Source organism: Schistocerca nitens, chromosome 1 (assembly GCF_023898315.1).
Source record: "Schistocerca nitens isolate TAMUIC-IGC-003100 chromosome 1, iqSchNite1.1, whole genome shotgun sequence".
NCBI lineage: Eukaryota > Metazoa > Arthropoda > Insecta > Orthoptera > Acrididae > Schistocerca > Schistocerca nitens.
The window spans coordinates 624,532,570-624,554,855 of record NC_064614.1 but is presented as its reverse complement, the minus strand read 5'-3'; the positions used below and the strand labels follow the sequence as shown (position 1 = coordinate 624,554,855).

The 22,286-nt window shown below is 39.1% G+C and overlaps 1 protein-coding gene across 1 annotated transcript in view; it reads right to left on the bottom strand.

Annotated features, from left to right (window-relative positions):
- The window catches only part of LOC126263538 (uncharacterized), a 222,218-nt gene that overhangs the window by 124,716 nt on the left and 75,216 nt on the right, over positions 1–22,286 (bottom strand). The window contains exons 6-8 of the mRNA XM_049960661.1: positions 11,449–11,591; positions 10,926–11,029; positions 9,201–9,374 (exon numbers count right to left, since the gene is read on the bottom strand). Of these exons, the coding sequence (XP_049816618.1) occupies positions 9,201–9,374; positions 10,926–11,029; positions 11,449–11,591 (421 nt within the window). The remainder of the gene's footprint in view (positions 1–9,200; positions 9,375–10,925; positions 11,030–11,448; positions 11,592–22,286) is intronic.

Genomic DNA, 22,286 nt, shown 5'->3' with positions numbered 1-22,286 from the left:
TTTGTTTTTAGATATATTTTTCCTACGTGGAATGTTTCCCTCTATTATAACCATGTATATATATATATATATATATATATATATATATATATATATATATATATATATATATACACACACACACACAAACATACACACAAAATTTATATACACACAAACATACACACAAAATTCAGCTTTCGCAACAAACTGTTGCCTCATCAGGAAAGAGGGAAGGAGAGGGAAAGACGAAAGGATGTGGGTTTTAAGGGAGAGGGTAAGGAGTCATTCCAATCCCGGGAGCGGAAAGACTTGCCTTAGGGGGAAAAAAGGACGGGTATACACTCGCACACACACACATATCCATCCACACATATACAGATACAAGCAGACATATTTAAAGACAAAGAGTTCGGGCAGAGATGTCAGTCGAGGCGGAAGTGCAGAGGCAAAGATGTTGTTGAATGACAGGTGATATATATATCAATATAACAGAAGGAAACATTCCACGTGGGAAAAATATATCTAAAAACAAAGATGATGTGACTTACCGAACGAAAGTGCTGGCAGGTCGATAGATACACAAACAAACACAAACACACACAAAAAATTCAAGCTTTCGCAACAAACTGTTGCCTCATCAGGAAAGAGGGGAAGGAGAGGGAAAGACGAAAGGATGTGGGTTTTAAGGGAGAGGGTAAGGAGTCATTCCAATCCCGGGAGCGGAAAGACTTACCTTAGGGGGAAAAAAGGACAGGTATACACTCGCACACACACACATATCCATCCACACATATACAGACACAAGCAGACACATTTAAAGTTTGGGCAGAGATGTCAGTCGAGGCGGAAGTGAAGAGGCAAAGATGATGTTGAATGACAGGTGAGGTATGAGTGGCGGCAACTTGAAATTAGCGGAGATTGAGGCCTGGTGGGTAAGGGGAAGAGAGGATATATTGAAGAGCAAGTTCCCATCTCCGGAGTTCGGATAGGTTGGTGTTGGTGGGAAGTATCCAGATAACCCGGACGGTGTAACACTGTGCCAAGATGTGCTGGCCGTGCACCAAGGCATGTTTAGCCACAGGGTGATCCTCATTACCAACAAACACTGTCTGCCTGTGTCCATTTATGCGAATGGACAGTTTGTTGCTGGTCATTCCCACATAGAATGCATCACAGTGTAGGCAGGTCAGTTGGTAAATCACGTGGGTGCTTTCACATGTGGCTCTGCCTTTGATCATGTACACCTTCCGGGTTACAGGACTGGAGTAGGTGGTGGTGGGAGGGTGCATGCGACAGGTTTTACACCGGGGGCGGTTACAAGGATAGGAGCCAGATGGTAGGGAAGGTGGTTTGGGGATTTCAAAGGGATGAACTAACAGGTTACGAAGGTTAGGTGGACGGCGGAAAGACACTCTTGGTGGAGTGGGGAGGATTTCATGAAGGATGGATCTCATTTCAGGGCAGGATTTGAGGAAGTCGTATCCCTGCTGGAGAGCCACATTCAGAGTCTGGTCCAGTCCTGGAAAGTATCCTGTCACAAGTGGGGCACTTTTGTGGTTCTTCTGTGGGGGATTCTGGGTTCGAGGGGATGAGGAAGTGGCTCTGGTTACTTGCTTCTGTACCAGGTCGGGAGGGTAGTTGCAAGATGCGAAAGCTGTTTTCAGGTTGTTGGTGTAATGGTTCAGGGATTCCAGACTGGAGCAGATTCGTTTGCCACGAAGACCTAGGCTGTAGGGAAGGGACCGTTTGATGTGGAATGGGTGGCAGCTGTCATAATGCAGGTACTGTTGCTTGTTGGTGGGTTTGTCACCTGTCATTCAACATCATCTTTGCCTCTTCACTTCCGCCTCGACTGACATCTCTGCCCAAACTTTAAATATGTCTGCTTGTGTCTGTATATGTGTGGATGGATATGTGTGTGTGTGTGAGTGTATACCTGTCCTTTTTTCCCCCTAAGGTAAGTCTTTCCGCTCCCGGGATTGGAATGACTCCTTACCCTCTCCCTTAAAACCCACATCCTTTCGTCATATATATATATATATATATATATATATATATATATATATATATATATATATATATATATATATATATATATATATATATATATTTTCTCCTGCTTTTCAACTGAATCATTTAATCCCATTTGTGCTGCTGCATTTAAAAAGTGATTGCTAGAAGTACCTGCAACTTGCGAATTATCAGTCACAGCATTATCACTTGGTTTGATTGTTGTGGTATCTTGTACACAGTTTGGGTGTCGTGTCTCCCATTTGACAATATCCCATAGAATTTTAATCTTGTTATCTGAATTATTTATTTCGGAATGTGCATACTTCTGGGCATTTCCTTAAAATACTATTCAGCATTTTTTGTAGTATGAAAGTAATGTCAGATCTTGACTTACTTTGGCCTTCCTCTTACATGAGATTTAAATTCCCTTACTTACCTATGACTTAGTTCTTTTTTTAGTTATCTCCTGGAAAACTTTTTACGAAAGAAACTTTCAAATATTGACACAAATTTACTATGGAATAAATTGATTCTGATATTAGTATTTCTTCCTGTATATACTTCATCCCATACAACATCTTTTAACTTAAGTCTTATAACACTGTACCCTATTCTCTTTAACAAGCCTCAATGCTTTGTGTGTCGGGGCTGTAAAGATGCCATGCTGTTTATTTCCCTTAACTGTGTCAGGATCAGATAGTTCATTAACAACTGCATGCACATTAATTGTTTCAGCCTGAGCACTATCTGTAAAAATGTCATCAATCAGTGACCAATTAATCTCCAGTGTCTCACCAATTTCCTGTCTCTTCTGAACTCAATATCCTATCACTTAGTAACATGGTGAAGGGCTGCAAAAAACACCAGCAGGACTGCACTCATGAACAGAGCTGGAGACAGAAGTAGGTTTTGCTTCTGCCAGTGTGTCTGAAAGTAGACAGTGGTGGACAGTCATACAACTGCATCCATCCACAATACTGGCAACTAGAAAAGGAGGCATGATGTTTATATAAATCCATTGTGAATTGTGGTTTACTTGTCTTACAATGCACATAATCTACATCATTTGATTCAGGTACAGGAGACACTTCAAATTGTGGTAAAATTTCATTGTAAACAAAGAACAGTTGATGTTAACAAATAGCAAAATAATCATAACACAATTTTGTTATCTATACATATAATAAAATCTGACACTTAATTACCCCTTGCTCAAATTATCATTTCATCCTCAATGAATTCTTCTATTGAATAGTGGAATTTCTCCCACAGAATCTGCTGTAATCTCATTTTTAAAATTTATGGCTTCACATTAAATATATTTTTGTCCATTAACTTGTTATGTATTGTTATCGCCATATATAGTGGACTCCGTGCATATAATTTCAACAAGAGTATGGGTAGCATAAAATTATTTTTATTTCTTGTGTTGTATGTATCATTAAAATGATTCTCCTCAAATAATTTTTGTCTGCTGTGTAGGAAGATTACAATTTCATAAAAGTATATGGAGGGAAGAGTTAGGACTTGTAGTTTCCAAAATAATGGGCAACAAGACTCTGTTTGCTGTGCAATACACATGTATCACACCATTTTCTTTTGCAGTTTCATTATTCGAGATACACTACTTGAACTTCCACAGAAAGTTATCCCATATCTAATGACAGATTCAAAATAACTATGATAAGCAACTTTTTGTGTACTCAAGTCAATGGAATTTGCTAGTATTTGCATTGCAAATGCAAAACTGCTTGGTTTATTTGATAGGTAGTCAATATGTGTATTCCAGCCTGAGTTCTTGTCCACAATTAGTCCCAGGAATTTGACCATGTCAACTTCTTTCATAGGTTGATTGTTATGTTGTATTTTAAGTTTCACACATTTTGAATGTTTGGTTTTGAAATGTACCATATGGGTTATTGCAGTGTCCAGTTTCAATCCATTTGACTGGAAACAGTTTTCTAAGGTATTCAGTGTGCTTACAATGGAGCTCTGAATTTTTCCTGCATCGTCATCTTCAATTAAAACAGAAGTATCATCTGAAAACAGAACTGATGGGGAATTTATATTTGTGGGTAAACCATTTAAGTAGAATAGGAACAGGATGGGCACAAAATGGGGCCTTGAGGCACACCTTATAATACTGTACTCCATTTAGAATAGTAATTCACTGCATCTGCAGTGATAGCTATTCTTTGTTTTCTGTTGTGTAAGTATGATGTTAGCCAATTTAGAGCACTGTCCCTAATCCCGTATTTGTCTAATGTGTGGAGAAGCAAGTCATGGTTCACAGAGTCAAATGCTTTTTTGAGATCACAGATTCCTGAAACTTCACTCCTCTGATCCAATGATTTTCCTATCTTTTCAATAATGTTATCACTGCATCCAGAGTGTTTTTTTCCTGGGTGAAATCCAAATTGGTTACTTACAATAACATCATATTTTACAACAAAGTTTTTGATCTGGTTTGCAGCTACTTTATCTAAACTTTGACAGGACTGGAGGAATAGGAATAGGCTGATAGTTTCGCCCCTTTCTTCAACAGAGATCTGACTTCGGCATACTTCAAAACATTGGGAAAGCATTCCTGTTCCAAATATTGGTTGAATATTTTAGTTAGGGGAGGTGCTATTATGCCACACACTGTTTTAATTACTTTAGTGGGTATACCATCCCACCAAGCAGAGTTTTTATTTTTTTAATCATAATAATAATGCTTCGGATACATTCTGGCAGTTAACACAGCATTCTTGACTGCACTGTGTGTGCTTTATCTGCAATATATTAAAAGTCTGCATTAAAAATTTAAAAGAATTTGTAGCATTTCATTTCACAGGTGATTTTGATAACATGACTGTACAATTGATAGTGAGATACACACACTACACAAACTACCATATCCTGTATCCATTGCATAATATAAAATGGTGCTACATATGTTGCAGAGATGACTGTATCACATCGCATGCAGACCAAATCAAATATGTCTTGTTATATTCACTATACACAGTGTACAGCAGAACTAACAAAGCTATTCATAACCTCCTTCAAGCGGCAGTCGCCACCTCAATATTACATATTACAAATACTAGTTATACTGAAACTTCTCTCTTTCCGTAACTGTTGAACTACTACAACACGCATTTACCCAATGGCCATGTCTTTGCAGGATTCCTGCCACAACATAGGCTGAGCTGCCACATTACTTTACAACTGGGTGATAAAAAGTAGGCTAGCAATAGTATCACACAGATAACAAGCAGAAATGTGTATTTGCAAATACGTGCAAACTTTTGCACAGCAAATGAAGTTTAGAGACTAACAGTAACAACCTCAATTGCAATATTTTGTTGCTTAATCTGTGACTCACAACTGATGTGGTATGTGCACATCAGACACCTGCTTCTGAGATCAGTATATGTGAATCACGGACTGTAGAAAACACATAATTTTTTGTAACTTGTTTTACGGCATCCATCCATTTGCCTCATATCAATACGCAGTGTGTGTAAAAATCCTGCCAGTCTGGTACCTAGCTTAGAAGACATAGGCCCCTAGAAAAATGTCATTGCAGAAATAATCTAAGTCAGCAACTCTCATGATTTCTGTTCCCGTCAATGGATGGCATCTCAATTCTTTTTGTACCATGGAGGGGAAGCAAAAGAAGGAACAACATATTTTGTGACATATTGTTCCAATAGATAAATGAATCTTTACCTCTTAGAAAAAAAAGTCTTTGCCTTTTCTCTGATATTTACGTATCCTGAACAAAATTCTCTAAATAGCTGTGAGTGCTTTAACAAGGTGGTGCATTATTTTCATTTCTATCAGATTATTGAGATTTTGGCATAATAACGATAAAAAAAGACACTAAACAAATATGAGCACATGTCAGTAATGGAAGTGTATGATGGTACTGTCAGTCACTTGCTGAGTTTCAAGTGACAAAATTAAAATCCCCACACATAATCAAATAATTGGTGGATACAATATTACAAGAAAAGTGTTCTAGTCCTAGAATGACTTGGCAAAATCATTGAGCACAATAAAAAAGTTAAGTTTTCATCTATTAAGTACATGGAATTTTAATATTATTCTTAACACAAGGGACTTTTGACTATCAACAAGTTTATTGAAGGCAAAACCACTGTCGAAATAACAGCAATATCAAAACATCAGATTTTCAGCTCTCTATACTACTCTTCAAGAGCCTGTTTCTAGCATACCATATATGATGTTCAAATAGCTTACAGGAATGTAGGTGGGTGACATCATCGACAACTGCTAATATTTTGACAGGTGACCATCCTATCATTTTCAAGGCAAAACCGCAGCAAGTAAATACTGTGCAAGGAAATTTAATACCTCAGTTTGCAGAGTAATTCTGGAAATATAACACGTGTCATATTTCCTGAACTGCTCTGCAAACAAAGGCTTTAAACTGCCTTGCACAGTAGTTTGCAAGGTAGGATTCGAAGGGCTGACAAAGTGTACACAATTCATCATGCAGATGTAATGAAGTGTACCATGTAAAACCAACTAGAAAATGTGCTGAAAGACTGTGTCACTGTAAATCCTCTATCATATCATTTTGTTAATAAATGAATTGAAAAAAAGAGTATGGACAAGTTTCAAGGATCCATATTATTAGCCAAATTACTGGTTACTGAATGACACCTTAGAAACAGGCCCTAATTTGTTGTTCAAATTCTTGTCATCTTGTTGCAGTTTTGAAGATTACGCAAGGGTGTTACATGTGAAGTGGACCAAACTTTCTTACAGCAAGGACTGAGATCTCAGGAGATTTTTGTCACAAGCTGGAATGCAATACAACAGAAGACTACTACACCACTGAAGATATAGAGAATGTGGGGTGCAAAAGGTATGATGGCTAAATCTGCACTTTACTTGGATGCAAAAAAAGAGGGTACCTTCATGGATTGTTGTAAGACATTCACAGATGTCATTAACAAACCAATCACTAAGGGGAGTATTTTTTGGCAGATGGAATGAAGCTGGTCGTCCCACTGGACAGGACCACAGTGGGGAGAATATCAGGGAATGAAAAATATGGCTGACAATGAAATCTTTGTGAGAGAGTATCTATGTTATTGCAGTTACTGTTGTGTATTCCTTGTTCTAATAAATGTTGTTCCTTGCAGAATGTTAAATTCTCTTTTCTATTGATCTTTTATAATATGTGACTGTACTGTTGAGCTGCTGTTACAGATTAGGATCCCATACATCACACATGGTCCTGTAAATTGACACACGGCCGGGAGAGCAGTGTGCTGACCACATGCCCCTCCATATCCGCATCCAGTGATGCCTGTGGGCTGAGGATGATACAGTGGCCAGTCGGTACCAATGGGCCTTCATGACCTGATTGGGTGGAGTTTAATTTTATACATCACACATTCTGGCAGTTATACTCAGTACTATAACCATACCTTGATTACAATCTTTTCTCCATTCAGCATATATATGGAGAATGCTTGTCATGATTTATAAGGAGTACTGCACCCATCTATTACAGAATTTCTGGTAACTCTAAAAAAAGTTTGTATCACAGTAATTAAAGCAACAGTTCATCAGGTACCCATTGCTAAGGTTAAAAGAAAAACAAATATTACATTCACAGTATTTAGTGAAACCCGCACATGTTGGAAACAACCACATCCACAATAGCAAATTGTCCATGCCTTTGTCACATACCTAACGAATAACATTCTGTGTAGCTACCATCTTAGACCAAGGTTCAGTTGCTTGCTTACTAGATGAGTGTCATGGCTGAATCACTGATGAAAAATCCTCATCTTTTTAGTAGATGACACAAACCTGGTGTATAGGTATGTCTTTATAATCATTGTAACATGTTAGCATTGCCAGATTGAAATAAGTTTTCTTGAATACACTAAGGGATGACTTAGTACCCACTGTCAAAATTACACACAATTTAGAGCAGCTAGAATTACCTATGATATCTGAGGTATCCTGAACTTTTTTAAGTAACATGCTTGCTTGATGAAATGCTGTAAAGTAAACTCTGGAAGATGTCATCCCCCTTTGTAGAATCTCACACATATCTAATCATTATTGAGCCCAAGCTGAAATAAGAATCTTTAGAGAAGATTGCTTGTTACCAATGAGTATGCCACTGTCTCTATTGATTATTCCACTGCAGTCAGATGTATCTTTGGGGTCAGGGGTATCATGCACAAAAGAATGCTTTCACAAAGTCCCCAGTGCAACAGCTACAGGAGACTAGTGAAAAGACAAAGCACTATCACACATATTAAGTGTTTATGCTTCCATACTGATGTCACATTTTATGTTCCATTGCCAGATTTATGCCTTATCCAGTCCCTCCCCCTGCCCCCACCCTTGATGTCTTCCACACATTTATTATTTCAGTAGCATTACACCTCGTGTAGTCTGGACTTCCATAGTACAGCCAACAACATCCATGAAATCTTTCTTACTTTACAACCTTACACCTTTATGAAATGCCTTATACAAGATACATTCACAGACATCCAGACTCCCAGGTCTGAACACCAACATCTGGTTCTAACAGTAAAGCCAAATCACATATTATGTACTTCACAAAATACAAAAAAATATCATTTAAGGCTCAATTAGTTTAAGTTAGAGGCGCTCAACACACCCAATATCTGAGGATACCATTATATGCAAATACAAAACTGAAGGTTTGTTTAGAACCAGAAGTTCCAGGCATTGGTATATTGACAGAGTACCAAGAAAGAGTTTTTGTCTACAAAAGGAATTTCTTGTAATCAATTTTGATAATTTATACATTGATATTAAGAAAATAAATGAGTTCCATATCAGGTTGGACTGACACAGAACATGGAACTTACATGAAGAAGTGCAATAAATATGGCTATAAGCTAGTTGTAATCATGTGACACAATCATTGAAACAATGAGCAATAGAAGAGCCTAGGAGCCTAGTTGTTGTGAGTGCACTTAACAAGATTTCAAGAATTATAGGAATTTTTTCCTCCAGTGCAAAATATTAATTCAGGTCTCATACAGATTCATATAAACCATCAGTTTTTGCAGGCTTCATTTTTTAATGTAATGGGAAAATACTTAATAATAGTATAGTTAACTCTGTCATATTGTTAATACTGATACCCAAAGCACAGACATAGGTCTAGGTGTAACAGCTTATTAACATACCTGTGAGAGAGAAAGAGTGGCTAATCCCAGTAAATCAGTGTCTGCCATTTTCCGTGGGCTCCAAGAACAGACAACAAATGATAGTGCAGCATGCCTATAATCATTCACAAAAAACTGTGCCAGTGACTCCCATCGTGGATTTGCAGTGCCTTTCAGATAATGAGTAGTCTTTACCTACAATCAACAACACAAAACCTTTATATTAGTTCAACTCACTGTGAACCACAATTCCATCATATACATACTAGTAATGTTGGTCTAAGAAGGGTGACTACAAATGATCAGAACAGTAAACTTGAAACAGCAAATAAATTATGAGAATCAGAAAAAAGATAAAATAAAATAAATACTGCTACTGCTTAAGGTTTTATATGTAGAAATACAAATCAAGAACCTCTAAAATTTTCAAATTGTCTTACTAATGTGCCACTATGAACTTTGCTTCATTGTTACTTATTCTGAGCAACTGTATCCATTTGTTTAATTCATGGCTTTCTACAGGTTCACTTTCATACTGTATGTACAGAATGTAATGTGAATGAGTTTCTTTGTATATTTAAAATTTTAATAATAAGAATTTTTGTGAATTTATTTTGTGAGTATATTTCACAGATCCAATTTATTTTAGTACTATTTATTAGTAATGTAAATGATGTATGAAATAATTACTTCAAGTTGACTATAGTAATTATTTATTTATTGTACCTTTTGTGTCTATATTTATTAAAATTTTGGTACCTGTTTACTTAATTTTCAGTCAGGTTGATTTACAATTAAATCATCATTAACATACCATTATTTTTATAGAATTAATTGAAGAAATGAAGAGATAATCATTTCCTCTAGTTGAATTGTTAAACTGCTAATTTACCTACTATTTGTGATTGTACAGTGTAAATGTAACATATAGTAGTAAAATTATCAGGTGAACTCATTTGGGGGAGAGAAACAGCTGCTGCTTTCTAAGACATTGTCTGCTACACTTGTTTATTATTATTGAGATTTATCAAGAGTAACAGTTAGTTACTTGCTGTAAGAACATTTTGTTGTTTTCAATGAACACTATTGTTTGTCATGCAACAAACTGAAAGCATCTGATTCCCCTACTTCCAATAATATTTCGATACAAGTATTCTCTCCACCCTGCCTCTTTGAACTGCTGTAACATTCAGACTGCAGATAAGACATTACTTTTTTCCCTTGACATTAATATTTTTATTCCTTGTCATATTTTACATTCTTTGCCAATTATATTTGTCTCAGCTGCTGAAAAATGTGTGTTCACAATCCAGCATCTGCTAAGACAAGGAAATAATTTTGTATAGAAAATAAAACCACCTTATTCTGATTTGACTTCTTTTGTTCCATGCAACAGATGTTATATACTTCAGTTTCCTTATATATTGTTTCTTATATTGCTAAAAGTAATTTGAAGTCATTATGGTAAAGAGGAAGGGGTGAACTGTGAATTCAGAATATTTACACAGCATATGCAAATGCCTAAAGCAACATTATTTAACTTAATTTCCCATCAGTGCTTGGCAGAATATGATAATATTAAAAAAGGAAATGATAATAATATCAACAAGGAAAATAACTTCCTAATGTTCTGCAAAATTTCGCAGAACATTAGGAAGTGTAGTTTTCTTTAACATTATTTGTTAAAAATGCATGCTGAAGACAGTTCTGAAGGTTGAATAGTATGTAGTATGCTTTGTACATTACCTTTTTGCGGTTACTGAATATAGTACAGTATGGGTTGCACTCTGCTGTATCACAAGTCACAAGGCCCTCAGCACAGTGTACAAATACAAACAGTACTCCTGCAACTGTAACAATAAATATTGAAGCAAGTGTTTTTTAAGTGTATGACATTTTACTTATATTATTTATCCTAGTGTAAGCAACCTTGACAATTCAAAACTTCACACTTTTCCATTTTATTTTTTACTATGAATTCTACTCGACTTTTTGTAACTTTTATCGCAATAGAAGTGTTTGCAATAACTAACTAAGAAATTACAAATAAATATGGAATAATGCTACAATGGCAGCTGCTGTGGCCATCAAATTTTCTAACACCTTCAGCTTCCTTCCTGAATACATGCAGGTTATAACATAAACCAGATATAATTTAAAAATACCAACTCTTAAATATATCAATTACATAAATTTAATTTTTGACAAACATTTCTGGTGGGAAATTTGTACAATTATTAATCAAGAATAAAAAGTTAAGTATTTCAACCTGTCTCTTCCATCATATCAGGGGCCTGTGTTGCCTTTCCTTTGTCAAGGTTGATATCAGGCAATGGTGAATATTGTAGACGCAGTGGTAATGATGGAAAGGAACTTTTGCTGGAACCCTTCTTCTGCAGCATATGGTCCACACTACAAAGCAAAACTTATTTTTAATTTTACAAATCTTATTTATATCTAAATCACAATAGAAATTAAATTTAATATTATTTCAATTTGCTGATGATTATACCCTATACAGGGAGCATTCTGAAGGGATGTTGATTGCTATGTTTCACCTGCAGTTACAAATTGTCTCTAATTTTATTATGGGCTTAGAATTGGGTAATTTCATACATCAATTGAGATGTGATTGGGAGCCTCAGTGAGTGTCAAACCAGGAATATTTACATGCAGCCCTGTGAATATTGCTGTTGTCACATCAGTAGACACAAGTGCACACATGATACAAATCAGGAATATTGTAACAACACTGGTCTAGGCAAGAGGGTCTGGCATTGTAAAGAGGGCCTCCTGCAGTAGTACACTGGCACAGCATTCTACCACAGCACCCAATGGGTGCCGCTGCCCATCTGTCATTAGTGCCACTGCAGCAACACCACAACAAACACTCTTTAGCACATGTAAATACTGGATATCTGGCCAGACAGGTCATAAAATCAGTAAGCCGTAACAGGACCACCTGGCAGGGGCTCCAGCTGCTGCCTGATGAGCTGAGGATTGAACTGAGGCCCTTCTAGCATGAAGCCACTAGTGAAGCCTGCCTGCACCAGGAGCTACCAGATAGTCATTCATAATCACTGGGCTGAGTCAGCCTGCCACATCCCCTCTGACATAACTCAGTTGCCAGCCAGGTGATGTTGATTATGAAAGGTTGCACCATGTCTGGCCTGTGCTGAGCATAACAACTGCTGGTGACCTACTACAATGCTTCGTCACCAGGTCCATGGCTCGAGGCCCACCTTCCAGCACTGCCAGATATGGGATTGAGTTTATAATATGAATAATTGGAGTAATATAGGGATTGTACTACCCTCAAATGGCTTCTGACTCACCATGACCAACCATTCTCCACCTGAGCACACCCACACCCTTTACAGGTGGAGTCAGAAGCAGGGTTGGCAGAAGTTCTATGGTCATTGGCAACGTAAGAAAATAGCTGCATGTGCCTTCTATAAGTGCTCATGGGGTCCTTGTATCAGTTTTTCCAGGGTTTGAACTCTTTCCACTGTTATATTTCATTATGCCAAGCATGTATTCAGTTCTGGTACCTGGGAAGGATCCAAGGGATGAACCAATGAAACAAGTTGTATGTATGGAGTGCAACCATCAGGTCATGTGACTCCATATACTGAGCCACAAGATGTGATACGTTTGGTATGGTTGGTTGTTTTGGGGAAGGAGACCAGACAGCAAGGTCATCGGATTAGGGAAGGACGGGAAAGGAAGTCGGCCGTGCCCTTTGAAAGGAACCATTCTGGCATTTGCCTGGAGCGATTTAGGGAAATCACGGAAAACCTAAATCAGGATGGCCGGACGCGGGATTGAACCGTCGTCCTCCCGAATGCGAATCCAGTGTCTAACCACTGCGACACCTTGCTCGGTATATGTTTGGTATGCCAGCAAAGAGGGCATTGCACCAAGTAGTGGAAAGTGAATATTTGGTTGAGACACGGAAGGCTGTGGGTATCAGGGAAGTTTAGGCAAATGCAGTTAGTAGGCAACTGGAGGTATAGTTCATTGTAAGTAGTGTTGTTATGAAATAAGAGTCCTCCAGGGATCTAAACTAGTTGATATGTGGTATAACATTCACAGAATGACTGAGTTGTCTGTGGAGCTTTTCTCTTTCTTTTCGTTTCTGTGCTGCACTCCTTCTCCTGGTAGTAGTACCACAGAATAGTGCTGATGAAGTACAACATAGATCAGTGGCACAACAGTATCTTATGGTTTTGGTTTTCTATCTTTTCATCATGCAAAAATGGCTCAAGCAATGTAGCAAGGATCTGGGATATAACGGATGCAAGATGGGTTATTGATTGTAACATCATTGTTATGCTGCTCCTGGTTCCTCGAAGTGCAGTCAGCATGATAGCTGATCTATCCTAAAATAACTGTCAGAACCAGCATAAGATGTAATGGGAGAATATACTGAGTATTAAGGATTTACGATGAGGAAATTTGCGGAAGTATTACAGAGCTGAATTAAGAGGGCAGAGGTTCTAGCTGACAGAGTGCTTGTGATTAATTACAAGGGTTGCCCAGAAAGTAATGCATCAACTTTTTTCTCATCCAAAAATAATCCTATGAATGCAAAATGTAATGTATGCATTATCTGAGGTCTCCTGAGTGAGTGCACTAAGTTTCTGTCACTTCCAACAGATAGCGTAGCTGTAGGACAGTTTCAAAATGGCATCTCAGGTGATGTACGTTGAACCAATGTGCCATCTTTGAATTTCTCACTAAAGAGAAAGAAACTGTGAGAAATATTCACAAATGCTTGTGCAAAGTCAATGGAGCATCTGCTGTCAATGGAAGTACAGCTAGTTGCTGGGCACAGTGGGTGAGGTCATTAGAAGGCTGTTAGGCAGTGTTGTTGTTGTGGTCTTCAGTCCTGAGACTGGTTTGATGCAGCTCTCCATGCTACTCTATCCTGTGCAAGCTTCTACATCTCCCAGTACCTACTGCAGCCTACATCCTTCTGAATCTGCTTAGTGTATTCATCTCTTGGTCTACCTCTACGATTTTTAACCTCCACACTGCCCTCCAATATTAAATTGGTGATCCCTCGATGTCTCAGAACATGTCCTACCAACCGATCCCTTCTTCTAGTCAAGTTGTGCCACAAGCTCCTCTTCTCCCCAATTCTATTCAATACCTCCTCATTAGTTATGTGATCTACCCATCTAATCTTCAGCATTCTTCTGTAGCACCACATTTCGAAAGCTTCTATTCTCTTCTTGTCTAAACTATTGATCGTCCACATTTCACTTCCATACATGGCTACACTCCATACAAATACTTTCAGAAATGACTTCCTGACATTTAAATCTTTACTCGATGTTAACAAATTTTTCTTCTTCAGAAACGCTTTCCTTGCCACTGCCAGTCTATATTTTATATCCTCTCTACTTCGACCACCATCAGTTATTTTGCTCCCCAAATAGCAAAACTCCTTTAGTACTTTAAGTGTCTCATTTCCTAATCTAATTCCCTCAGCATCACCCAACTTAATTCGATTACATTCCATTATCCTCATTTTGCTTTTGTTGATGTTCATCTTATACCCTCTTTTCAAGACACTGTCCATTCCGTTCAACTGATCTTCCAAGTCCTTTGCTGTCTCTGACAGAATTACAATGTCATTGGCGAACCTCAAAGTTTTTATTTCTTCTCCATGGATTTTAATACCTACTCCGAACTTTTCGTTTGTTTCCTTTATTGCTTGCTCAATATACAGATTGAATAACATCGGGGAGAGGCTACAACCCTGTCTCACTCCCTTCCCAATGACTGCTTCCCTTTCATACCCCTCGACTCTTATAACTGCCATCCACTTTCTGTACAAATTGTAAATAGCCTTTCGCTCCCTGTATTTTACCCCTGCCACCTTCAGAATTTGAAAGAGAGTATTCCAATCAACATTGTCAAAAGCTTTCTCTAAGTCTACAAATGCTAGAAACGTAGGTTTGTCTTTCCTTAATCTTTCTTCTAAGATAAGTCATAGGGTCAGTATTCCCTCACGTGTTCCAACATTTCTACGGAATCCAAACTGATCTTCCCCAAGGTTGGCTTCTACTAGTTTTTCCATTCGTCTGTAAAGAATTCGCGTTAGTATTTTGCAGCTGTGACTTATTAAACTGATAGTTCGGTAATTTTCACATCTGTCAACACCTGCTTTCTTTGGGATTGGGATTATTATATTCTTCTTGAAGTCTGAGGGTATTTCGCCTGTCTCATACATCTTGCTCACCAGATGGTAGAGTTTTGTCAGGACTGCCTCTCCCAAGGCTGTCAATAGTTCTAATGGAATGTTGTCTACCCCCGGGGCCTTGTTTCGAATCAGGTCTTTCAGAGCTCTGTCAAAATATTCACGCAGAATCAAATCTCCCATTTCATCTTCATCTACATCCTCTTCCATTTCCATAATATTGGCCTCAAGTGCATCGTCCTTGTATAGACCCTCTATATACCCCTTCCACCTTTCTGCTTTCCCTTCTTTGCTTAGAACTGGGTTTCCATCAAAGCTCTTAATATTCATGCGTTTCTCCTTCCTCCAAAGGTCTCTCTAATTTTCCTGTAGGCAGTATCTATCTTACCCCTAGTGAGATAAGCCTCTACATCCTTACATTTGTCCTCTAGCCATCCCTGCTTAGCCATTTTGCACTTCCTGTCGATATCATTTTTGAGACGTTTGTATTCCTTTTTGCCTGCTTCATTTACTGCATTTTTATATTTTCTCCTTTCATCAGTCAAATTCAATATTTCTTCTGTTACCCAAGGGTTTCTACCAGCCCTCGTCTTTTTACCTATTTGATCCTCCACTGCCTTCATTATTTCATCCCTCAAAGCTACCCATTCCTCTTCTACTGTATTTCTTTCCCTCATTCCTGTCAATTGTTCCCTTATCCTCTCCCTGAAACTCTGTACAACCTCTGGTTCTTTCAGTTTATCCAGGTCCCATCTCCTTAAATTCCCACCTTTTTGTAGTTTCTTCAGTTTTAATCTGCAGTTCATAACCAAAAGATTGTGGTCAGAGTCCACATCTGCCCCTGGAAACGTCTTACAATTTAAAACCTGGTTCCTAAATCTCTGGCTTACCATTATATAATCTATCTAATACCTTTTAGTATCTCCAGGGTTCTTCCATGTATACAACCTTCTTTCATGATTCTTAAACAAAGTGTTAGCTATGATTAAGTTATGCTCTGCACAAAATTCCACCAGGCGGCTTCCTCTTTCATTTCTCTCCCCCAATCCATATTCTCCTACTATGTTTCCTTCTCTCCCTTCTCCTACTCTCAAATTCCAGTCACCCATGACTATTAAATTTTCGTCTCCCTACACTACCTGAATAATTTCTTTTATCTCATCATACATTTCATCAATTTCTTCATCATCTGCAGAGCTAGTTGGCATATAAACTTGTACTACTGTAGTAGGCGTGGGCTTAGTGTCTATCTTGGCCACAATAATGCATTCACTATGCTGTTTGCAGTAGCTTACCCGTACTCCTATTTTTTTATTCATTATTAAACCTACTCCAGCATTACCCCTATTTGATTTTGTATTTATAACCCTGTAGTCACCTGACCAAAAGTCTTGTTCCACCTGCCACCGAACTTCACTAATTCCCACTATATCCAACTTTAACCTATCCATTTCCCTTTTTAAATTTTCTAACCTACCACCCAATTAAGGGATCTGACATTCGACACTCCGACCCGTAGAACGCCAGTTTTCTTTCTCCTGATAACGACGTCCTCTTGAGTAGTCCCTGCCTGGAGATCCGAATGGGGGACTATTTTACATCCAGAATATTTTACCCAAGAGGACGCCATCATCATTTAATCATACAGTAAAGCTGCATGCCCTCGGGAAAAATTACGGCTGTAGTTTCCCCTTGCTTTCAGCCGTTCGCAGTACCAGCACAGCAAGACCGTTTTGGTTAGTGTTGCAAGGCCAGATCAGTCAATCATCCAGACTGTTGCCCCTGCAACTACTGAAAAGGCTGCTGCCCCTCTTCAGGAACCACATGTTTGTCTGGCCTCTCAACAGATACCCCTCCGTTGTGGTTGCACCTACGGTACGGCTATCTGTATCGCTGAGGCACGCAAGCCTCCCCACCAACGGCAAGGTCTATGGTTCATGGGGGGGGGGGGGGGGGTGTTAGGCAGAGCTTCACGATTTTCAACGGTCGTGGAGACAGGAAGATCATCCACGGCTGTCACAACTGACATGTTGTAGCAAGCTGATGTTGTCATTCACGAGGACAGATGCCATTCATGGAAGACATTTTGAGGACAATGAGGAGGTGATTCACATAGTGAAGCACTGGCTCCACCACCAGGACAAGGATTGGTACTGACAGGGCATACGTGCCCTTGTTTTGCACTGGAGGAGGGTCATAGAACGGGATGGAGATTACATGGAAAAATAGGGTGTGTAGGATATTCTTTTGTATGTGTAATTCTCATTATGTTCAATAAAAAATTGTTCAAGAAAAATGTGGTGCATTAACTTCTGGGCAAACCTCGTAAATACAGGAGGATACCGAAGAGCTCATGAAGCATAATGCACTGATCTGGTCTCTCAGGGATGAGAGGTGAAGTTTTTGGATTTAGCCCACAGTTCTCTGGGCGTTATGATAAAAAATATGACTGTAGTGACTTTATAACAGTTTTCCTTTTGTAAATAGTACATCTTAAGCTCTCCTTTCTGAACTTGCTTTCTTGTATCTTGACCTAATGATAGGCCATCATAGGCTACTAGGATAATGTACCGCATGGGGGCTGTGATGACTAAGTTGACAAAGAATCAAACAATGGAAAGTCCAGGTTGGATTTTCAACAATTATGAAAAGGATAGATTGCTACTCATCATTAAAGATGACACACTGAGTGGCAGACAGGCACAACAAAAAGAGTGTTACACACTTAGCTTTCGGTCAAAGCCTTCTTCAGAAAAGAAAACACACACACAAATTCACAGAAGCAGGTATACCTCCCACACATAACTACTATCTCTGGCTGCTTTAGCCAGGCTGCAACTGTTGCGTTGAACAAAAGCAGCAGTTGGGAGTGGGGTAGGGAAGGTGGAGGGATAACAAAGTATGGATAGGGGGAAAGAAGAGTGCTGTCCCACAGAGCATGCAGATATTACTGCAGAAGGTGGCTGAACAAGGCTTGGGCAGCATTGGGAGGACTGTAGGGGAGGGAGGGGCAAGGGGGAGGGGGCAGGGAATGGAAAGGGAGAGGAGCAGAGAGGGGAAAAGACTGGTGGTTGTGTTGGCGGAGAGTAAACACAATGAGGATGAGGGAATGTGAATTAAGAGAAGGTTATAGGACAGAGAGGCAGAAATTGGTGGTTGAAGGTGTGGGGACAGTAGGTTGAGACCAGGTTAATTTTGGGAGCAGGGAATGTGTCGCATGGATAACTCCCACCTGCTTGGTTCAGAAAAGCTGGTGGCAGAGGGGAGTATCCAGGTGGCCCAGGTTGTGAAGCAGCCATGAAAATCAAGCATGTTATGTTCAGCTGCGCGTTGGGCCACAGTGTGATCCACTTTGCTCTCAGCCACAGTTTGGCGATGGCCATTCGTCCTGGTGGACAGCTGATTGGTAGTCATACCAATATAAAAAGCTGTGCAATGACTGCAGCAGTCCGCCACCATAGCTGAGTGGACAGTGCGCTGGCTTGTCATTCTGGTGGCCTGTGTTTGGTTCCCGGGTGAGTTGGAGATTTTCTCCTCTCAGCGACTGGATGTCTGTGTTGTCTTCATCATCTTCATTTCATCTTCATTGACGTGCAAGTCAGCGAAGTGGCATCACCTCAAAAGAATTGCACCAGGCTATCAGCTCTACCCGCCTGGAGGCCCCCGCCACACAACATTTCATTTTGTTCACTGCAGCAGAGCTGGTATATGATATGTCTGCTTTCACAGGTGGCCCAGCCTGCTGTAAATTAATGAGGATGACTGACACACCAATGAGGTATGCTTCAAGTTGAGGAGGATAAATGTGGAAAAGAATAGGTATGTAGTTTTGTAATGTTAGTGGGAGTACTGTTGTAGGATCCCTCATGGATTCCCAAAAACCCTACCACTATGAGAGAGTTTGATGTAGCTGCTGAATCAACAAGTCAAAGACATAGACTGTAAGAGCATTGTGGACTCCTCAGTGAGAGATCTTGGACAGCGCTGCAGGAAGAAGCAAGGAAAATGCATAAAAGGTGACTTAAGCATGTAATGAACAAAGTCCAAGTGTGATAACACAGCTATCCTGATACTCGTTAGCAGGTCTAGTGCTAGTTTCCAGGGATAGCTAGTGACTGAAACCTTAAAACTGTGGAAAGATTTTAAATGTATCTGGGTATCTATTTTAGCTGCTGAAACACTACAGAAGAACTCCTATAGATGTTGTTAGCCAGGGACTAACAGTGCATCAGAAATGAACAACAAAGAAGTGACTAGTTTCAGGTACAGCAATAGGGAAAATTTGAAGGGCCAAATTCTTCAAAGAGGAGAGGAGTGCAATGGTGTGGGCTTAAGCAAGAGGGCTTCACACTGTAAATATGGCCAGCACTGTGCCATGGCACTGCCTGCCAGTCAGTACCAGGCTAGTTACTGAAGCCAGGGGCACTTTGGCACGTGGTGTTTCACAAATACACTTTGGTACATATAAATACTGACCATCTGACCTGGCAGGATGTCAAATCGGTGAATTGGCATCTATCACAGCCATGAGGCTGCTCTGCTGCACTATCAGAACCATCTGTCACAGTGTCTAATCGCTGCTTGATTGGCCAGAGGTTGAACTGAGGCTATTGACTGCATGAGGGATGTTGACGTGAGATCACACCATGCTTGGGCCACGGTGAGTATAGCAGCTGCCAGAGACCAACTATAATGCTTCACCTCCAAACCCATGGGTTGAGGTCCATCTTCCAGCACCATGAAATCCGGGCTTGAGCTTGTCACACAAACTATTGGCATAATAAAGGGATTTTTCTGCCTTTGAATGGCTTCTGACTCACCCCACCCCATAATTCTCCACAAGAGACTACACTTCATCACTGAGAATGTTCAAATAAACATCATGCTTCATGTTCATGGTAACCTGAATGAGTGGGTTTGGGTCACCCTTGAAATATCACAGAATTGCCTCCAACTTGAGCTACAACATCCACACACTGTGGGTTAAACATTCCATTAGGTTACCAGTGTACTCAGTGTCTTGCATCGTAAGGAAAGAGGCAAAACTGTGACTTGTTGGATCACACTAAATGCCTCTAACCAAGTAACGTACAGTTTCTGTGTTGTTTGACCCAGTGGAGACATGTAGATTTATGTGCCATTGTGGACAGTGTCTTCAAACGTCCATTACATGCAACTGTGACACATTTGCTCAGACACTGGCTGAGACTGACCAGCATTCACTGATAGCAGTGATCCTGTTGGGTTTAAAACCTGTTATCAAAGACATAGCATCACACTCATCTCAGGTCCCTGTTGGTTAATATCTTTTTATGATCATTTTTCTTACACTGTGTTGCACAGACACACTGGAAGGTCCACACTGAAACACCAACAAATGGGGAAACTTCACACACAGTGTGATCATGGACAGGTTCAATCAGTTTCTTCGTTGCTATGACTTACAGCAGTGGCGGAAGGTGAAATGTAATGAACTCATTAGGAGAGTAACGTAGAAGCTGATTCAATGGTTCAGTGAATTATATGATACTTGCATATTTCATAATCTGAAGGTTTGTCTGTTTGAGAGATCAGTACTTTACTGTGCTGAGTCGTTCATGGTTGTCATTCACGGTTAACACATCTGAATATAAATGAGAGGGATTTTGCTTATTTTGAATTCCCTTAATGAAACCATGTGAGCTTGCTATGTTGGATAACAGTATTCAGATACTGTATACTTCATTGTTCTAAGCAATGTATTCGATGTCATACAAAAAGTGTCTCATTTAGAAAATAGCAGATTATATATCACAATGAAAAACTACTGAATATATGTGCATTATTGTCAAAGCTCAATGTAAGCAGAAAATTTTGTTACTGACAAGTAAAAAATCAGATACTTGCATAAAAGTAAAATTTACAAAAGGGTCTTCTGTTATCAGATATAAAAATTAACATGAAAATATAGCATGAAAGAAGATTCATAAAACTTTTCCAATGTAGCACATCATTTGCAAATGATTACCTGAAATAACTATTTGAAAACTATAAATACTAGGGTCATGGTGTCTGTGAAAGCTAAATTTATCAAACTCTTTGTGTTCTATATGACGAATGCCTTGACACAAAGAGTTTGGCAAAGATGTGTGTGTGTGTGTGTGTGTGTGTGTGTGTGTAATAGAGCTATGAATGTCTTGATACTATCTTCTACGTAGCTGACTCAATACTGGTTGACTGCTGCAAGACTGGTGAAGAGTTAAACTGCTGTTCTGAGCAGACACTTGCCTAAGTAGAGCCATGGATCAAAATAGGAATTTGAAAATAAACTTTTCTGAATCAGAATTTGTTCATTTCATGATAAAACAATCCATACAATGAATAAGTGAAAACCACAATATTAATAAAAAATTGAACACAGCAAACTGTGTCAATTTCCTTGGTATACTAGTAAATAACATATGTTGTGGAGTAATCATGTGAACAGCATATTGAGTCAGCTGAACAGTCTTGTTTAAGTCGGGAACATCTTATGTAATGTCACTCATTTAGCTGCAAAAAGTGTGTACATTACGCATATTTTATTTCAGCCACTAGCTATTGTATGATTTTCTGTGGGGTCTGAGAAAACAAATCTATTCAAAGTTTTAAGATTACAGAAAAAGGTTATCCAAGCCATGGTGGGAGCTAAAAAAAAAATAATTTAAATAGTAAATCTAATGTCCATTCCATGCATGTATATAATGAGTCTATTATTTTCACAAAGAGAAACCCTAAACTTTTTGAGGACAACTTATTTGAGAGTAGACACAGAGCAATTCACATATTACCTAGCTCCTGACCAAAACTACATGGATCAAATCGTGAAAGATGTGGGATGTAACACCTATAAAGAAATGAAGAGAAAAGCTGAAAGACGC